The 6,627-nt window shown below is 36.6% G+C and overlaps 1 protein-coding gene across 1 annotated transcript in view; it reads right to left on the bottom strand.

Moving 5' to 3' along the window:
- The window catches only part of pds5b (PDS5 cohesin associated factor B), a 43,668-nt gene that overhangs the window by 22,796 nt on the left and 14,245 nt on the right, over positions 1 to 6,627 (bottom strand). Inside the window, exons 9-12 of the mRNA XM_016541783.1 lie at positions 3,591 to 3,706; positions 3,375 to 3,469; positions 2,894 to 3,039; positions 1,259 to 1,410 (exon numbers count right to left, since the gene is read on the bottom strand). Coding sequence (XP_016397269.1) covers positions 1,259 to 1,410; positions 2,894 to 3,039; positions 3,375 to 3,469; positions 3,591 to 3,706 — 509 coding nt within the window. The remainder of the gene's footprint in view (positions 1 to 1,258; positions 1,411 to 2,893; positions 3,040 to 3,374; positions 3,470 to 3,590; positions 3,707 to 6,627) is intronic.

A 6,627-nucleotide genomic window follows, 5' to 3' on the forward strand; every position in this document is an offset into this window, starting at 1 on the left:
TGAAATCAACCGCACACTCACACAGCTAATGAAAACATCAACCTTAGAAATAAACAACCGTAACATTGAGATTATGCCGCTGAATACAGCGAACCCCAGTTGAAACGCATACACGAGGATGCTTGTTTCATTTAAACTTGTTCTTATGGCTTTAACTAACGGCGTGTCCTCAGAGCGATTTCATGCTCTAGACCAGTGGTTCCCAACCCTGGTCCTGGAGGCACCCCAACACGGCACGTTTTGCATGTCTCCTTAATCAAACACACCTGAGACTCACGTGACCTGCCAGAACTAACGCTAACGCTTAATTTGTACAGTAAAAAATAGATGCCTGATTCAAGATGGGGGTCTGATGGCCAAAAATTATTATTTTACTAACTTATTAATTTTAAGTTAAATTGTGCTTTGTTGGTATAATGTCTGCAAGAATGTTAAGACATGTTCAGTGTTAAATATTTTTAAATAGTTGTTTTGTAATTGATTGTTTTCTTTGAAAAGCAAGACAAAACAGTAAAAAGCACATTTTGGCCATTTCATTTATGCAATGGTGAAAAAAATTGGAAAAAACTCGAAAAACCATGTTCGGTATTCGGCCCAGTGTTTCATTTAGTTTGGCTTCGGCCAAGAATTTTCATTTCGGTGCATCCCTATTAACTAGTAATTTCAATGTTTATGTTCTCGTTCCTTGTCATCTACAAATAATTTCCCCAATTTTAATAATTATGTTTATTTTAAAATGCTCTTAACATACTGATTGATAACGCTACATGTAGATGAGAAAAATGTCTTGTCACAAACCTGGTTTGAACCGTCAGAATCATATACGTATGCATGATAGGTAAAAATAACTATTTGCAGCATTGTTGTTTTCTGCAGTGTTTTAGCAAAAGTATAAATCTATTTTGCAGCTCACAGCATTTCTGCTTCTGCTTTTAAATTAACCGTGTCATCCGGAGCTCTTAATGGTGCTTTAGTGTCTTCTCAGAGAAGCAATGCATACGGTTCGCGGGTGCACACCCGAGTTCGGAAGACGTTCCCATGGGATGCGTTCCCATCATCCAACGTACCGAACTCTGTCAATCGAACCCAGGTGCGCACCAAAAGTGCTAGTGTGAAAGCCCCCTTAATGTCCAAGTACTGACTGGAAACAACATTCACTACTGACCCAATATGTAAACCATAGATAAAGCTTGAATTTAAAATAGCCAGGGATGTCATACAAATATTGAAAGACTGCCGGCTTATCAGCTTTACTCACCGGTCATCGATGCTGTTTTGGTAGTAAATGTGAAGCAGTTTGTCTTTGATCCAGGAGATCTGCTTGGCTGCCTCTTTGCCGGCCTCCGCCTGTAAGGCGTACTTCTTATAGATCTGAGCCAGACCCATCATAGCCTCCTTACGGACCCGCCACTGCAAGATAACACAACGGGAAGCTCTACTCAGTGAGATTATGTTGTTCTGGTGTAAAAACTATACGACTAGAGCCAGCAGTAATAAATCGACTTGGTCAGCAGCCCATGTAAGAAAGCAAACAGATATTTTATGGGTACAAGATGTTATGTTGTGTGTTTTTATTTTTTTATTTTATCTGAAGCAAAATATACTTTAAATATTAGCGTACTTTAATAAGAGAATGAACTACTCAACCCATAATGCACTATATGTGATAGGTGTCGGAAAGATTTTTAGATGCATTTTAAAAAAAGGTCTCTTATGCTCACAAAGGCTGCATTTATTTGATCAAAAACACAGTAAAAACTGTAATATTGTGAAATAATATTACAGTTAAGAATAAATGTTTTCAATTTTAATATATTTTAAAATGTAATTTCTTCCTGTGATGCAAAGCTGAATTTTCAGCATCACTGCTCTAGTCTTCAGTGTCACATGATCCTTCAGAAGTCATTCTAATGTGCGGATTATGCTGATATGCTGCAACAAGCTCAAGCAACATTTCTTATTATTATAAATGTTGAAAACAGTTGTGCTGCTTAATATTTTTGTGTAATCAGTGATATTTTTTTTTCAGGATTATCTGAAAAATAGTAAGTTCAAAAGAACACCATGCATTTAAAATAGAAATGTTTTGTAATCATTACAAATAAAGTATTCATTTCTTTCAAGGAAAAAAAAAAGTACTTCCTGACCCCAAACTTTTGAACTGTCTTGAATTCATAAAAGCATCCCTGCCATGCCAATTCCAAAGTTGCCTAGATGGGCAGCTTACTAAAATTTGGAAAAGTGCTACAGGGGGGGAAAAAAGTAAGTAAAAAGGGAGACATTAAAGAAGAGAAATCATAATTCTAGCCTGTAGTCACATTTTGCCTCAACATGAATATGTCAAAGAAACAGCTGCTTTTGAGGTTTTACCAAGACATAAAAATGACAGAACATCCACTTTCAGCTGAAGCTGAAAAGCCTGATATGACAGTTCCTGCATAAAGCCACATCTTACGTATGGCAAGCAGAAGCAAACGAGGTGTAATAGGATGAGATGGAGAAACACCTTGACTAGTGCGGTGTCATTTGTCCAGGAGCACAAAGGGACCTTCAATTAAATTCCTCCCTGAAAGCATTTTGAAAAGGCTGAGGAATGGTTACATGTGAGTTATAGTCCAATTTATATTATTCCATCCCCTCTAGCTCGGGTGGCTAAAGGAGACTGATTAAATTATAGTGAGAAGAAATGGAGCGTGCCTGGAAAGAAACAAGAACCTAATGTATTCCAGCTCGGCTCTGCCCTGAATGCGGTGATGTCAAAGTCTCTGGTTCATTTGGGGTACTAATGGGAGAAAAGGCCCTCGGATATGCATGAAATAAAATGACTGCAGCACTAATAAAGAATATTTAAGAGAGAGCAAACAAACAAGCATAAAGAGAGCCTGGCACATACCCTCTTATCCAGAGTCCTCTCCCTCACAAAGTTCAGCAGCTGATCATTGACGAGAGAGAGGTCCTTTTTGGAAGCTGTCACAATGGACACAATGACGTCGTGTCGAATTGCCTCCTCTGGGTCATGTGACCTTACTTTCAAATACTCTGCAGGAGAAAAAAAACCATGCACAATTTGTTATATTGTGCATATGCTTCACTTTCATTGTGTCGTGCATTCAATACATAAAAAGAACTGGATATATATATATATATATATATATATATAATAAATTAAAGGGGTCATATGATGCGATACACCAAATAATGTTCTTTTTAGCAGCATCATATGACCCCTTTAAAACAACGTGATGAATTGTGCACAATAAGACCAAAAACATGTATTAAGAAAGTAAAGAGGGTCAATTTCAGTTTCGTGCTGACTTTTATGCTAAGCTGTGAAATATAATGGTAGTCAAAGTTAGAAGGGGAACGGTTTGTACCAGTGAGATCTTTTGCCAGGTCTGGATGGTTCATCAAGCAATGGCTGGCAAACTTCACACATTCCAGTCGAACAGGGACATGGATATCATTAAACCTAAGAAACCACAGAAAACGCATATGGTCAAAATCTTTCAGCTTGGTCTTGCTGTTGAAATTTTTCTTAGTTTGTGTAGACAGAAAAACAGGTAATTGGACGTGTTGTACGTGAGCTGTACCTCCCAAGGTAGCACTGCCAGAGAGGTTTGTTCTGTGAAGCGAGCTCTGAATCCTTCGCACCAAACATCTTGGCCAGGAGCTTCACAACTTGCAGGCGCTCATCGTTATCGTTGCTCTACAAAACACACAATGGTGATATAATTGCAGAAAGCGAGGCTTGTGGCCATTCATTACAGCACAAAGATTGAATGAACCCATTTAGTTGATTTAGCCTCAACGTCATTGTGCTTTGCATAAAAACAAAAGAATAAAGGCATGATGTTAAATATGGTACATGTGACAGGCAGTTCCTAACAGACCGATAACATTCATGCATACACGAATCGCAAACTCAACCTGCTTTTGTCAAAATGTATACAAGTTTAATAACATGGCCAACACAAAAGAAAGTAATCGCCTTTGCTAGTTTTTGAAAAATGCTAACTGTGCTTTCAGGCCATGCTGGATTAAATCTCATGTGAAAGAAAACGAAAGAAAGGATCGTTGACTCGGCTGAAGTGTAATCATTTTTATGCAGCGTGTCAGCATCTTTTCGCTCAGGAATGGTATATCCATTTATTAGAAATCCCTAACTTTTAAGCAGAAAAATTCACATCTATTACCTTTCAGTTAACTCACAAACAACTGAACCAAGTTTTCCATTGTCATAACAACACAATGTCAGATAAGCCACTGAAGGGCAGAATTTATTTGGCCATTAAAACACCATATGTGTCATCAGGTTCTGACCACAGTTAATATACTCAAGGGTCTGAAGAGGTTTTTCACCCCCACAGGCTGCAAAAAATGTCATAAACAAGGCACTGCTTCCGTGGTGTTGTGAGATATTAATCATGAGCTATCGCAAATGTCCTAGAGCAGGGGTCTTCAACTAAAATTGCTTGAGGTCCAGTAATAAACCCTCTTCACCAGCCGAGGTCCGGACAATTAAATACCTAAAACATGAATTGATGGTTTTTGCCAGACGAGGGTATCTGCAGAACATTTAAGTTCATATTTAAGACTTTTTAAAGACCTGCATAAATAAAATTAAAATGACTGCAAAAAGCATGATTTTCAGTTCAGATAAAGGTTTTAAAACAAAAAGTTTTATAAAATGATAAACTTCACATTTCAGCCTTTAAACCATTTTTTTAAGAAAATGGAGTCACAAGTATCAATTAATATATTAATATAAACAATTATCATCCATTTCAAGTTTTTAATTACCTCAGATTATTCTTTACTAAACAATGGGCATGTTCAAACCACTCACTGAGCAAAAAAAAAATAATCATCTGGTGTTTTGTCAATGGCCAGGGCCAATATCAAGAAAGTTGGAGGGCCAATGGCTGATATAATGTACATAATAGAGATGTAACGATTCCTGGATTCAATTTGAGTATTTGATTATAAAAAATCCTCGATTGCATATTGCCCGTGTCGAGTAACCGGCAAAATACCGGAAGTGGCGCATTCCACAGACGAGAATCCATGAAATGCATTATTAAGCCGTTTTCTAAGGCTGCATGATATATTAAACCCATTTAAAAATCATAATAAAGCATAATACTATTGTGAATTCACAAACACTATGATTCAATTAAATAAATATTTGCGATGCAGGTTTAATATATGCGCTTTAATTATTTACATGCATGTAAGTTATGTATGTGCAGCTCCGCTCACAGTAAATGCCGTTCCACACAAACTGCTATCATTTACATGTGTGGAGTGTCTCAAACTCCATCTCTGCATATTGTTTGTTTGGAGTTTGGGTTTATTTAAACGCAACGTACGCCATTTCTTCAGATTTGTAAGGTAAATCATTTATAAACCTACGCCAACACAGAAGAATACATCCAGGGGCGGATTTAGTGAACTGGGGGCCCCAGGCAAAATATAGGAATGGTTTGATGTTTGATCAATTTAGCCTTCTCAAATCATCAGGACTTGCCTAAAATAAAATCTATATATAAAACAGTTCAAGTATATCACAATGTTAGTTTAAATGTTTAACCTAGATAAATGTGCATATCTAATCGTTTGCGGAGAGTTGAAGCTGAAGCGCTCTGCAGGACACGGAGGCGCCAGTGCGATCACTTGCATTTTTTTCTATCAGTGGAAACAACTTAAAATATGCAGTCATTTTTGCTCATAAAGGTAAGAGTAATACGTCATTCTAAGCTGTAAAGGGCCTAGTTTTATTTGTGTGCACTCACAATATCAACAAAACGTTGTTCTTTTATAAAATAAATAAAACAAACGCTTTCTGCCGTCTCGGGCTTGAACAGGAGCGCTTCACAATGATGAACCTAAACTCAGACATGATCAAAATATATAGAAAGCTTTAAATTACTACTCTAAAACGAAATAATTCAAATCGAAAATAGACTCCTAATAAAATAAACTATTTCATTATGTAATCCGTGCATTTCTCTCTAAAGGCACATCCAATTAGGAGATGGCCAGTCATTTTTTCATCACTATAATTGATGGAAGGCCCGATTATAATTTGCGTTTTATTTTATAATTCCGTACAGTTAAAAAATAAAACACTAATTATAATGGCATATATGTAAAACTTTGTCCTATAATTGTATAGCTGCTTTTTCTGATTTTTATGTTGCTCTGTTCTGAATACCTTAAAATTTAAAGGATTTACTGCAACACAATTTTATGATATGTTAATTATTTATATTTTTATCAATGCTGCAAATGCTTTAAAAAACAGCTTTAAAATTACTTTATTACATTCCAGACGCTTTTAAAGTACTTTTCACTATAAATTTTACGGGTAGCTTGAATGTAAACATTGTCATGAATTCGTTGTATTCCCATTTGTAAAATAGCCAACAAATGAATTGTTGTAGGCTAACCCGATCTCATGAAAGTGAGTATAGCACGATTTTCTGCTTCTATTTGGCGTAATATTTCTATGCAGAAATTGACTTTGGCATGCAAAAGACTGATAAATTCATAATTAACGGCATGGGTTCAGTCGACAGAAATACGGGACACACAGGCCTATAATAACTGCTGAAATGTTCGCGGGGC

The sequence above is a fragment of the Sinocyclocheilus rhinocerous genome, unplaced genomic scaffold (genome assembly GCF_001515625.1).
Source record: "Sinocyclocheilus rhinocerous isolate Xijiao unplaced genomic scaffold, SAMN03320098_v1.1 scaffold938, whole genome shotgun sequence".
In the NCBI taxonomy this organism is placed as follows: domain Eukaryota; kingdom Metazoa; phylum Chordata; class Actinopteri; order Cypriniformes; family Cyprinidae; genus Sinocyclocheilus; species Sinocyclocheilus rhinocerous.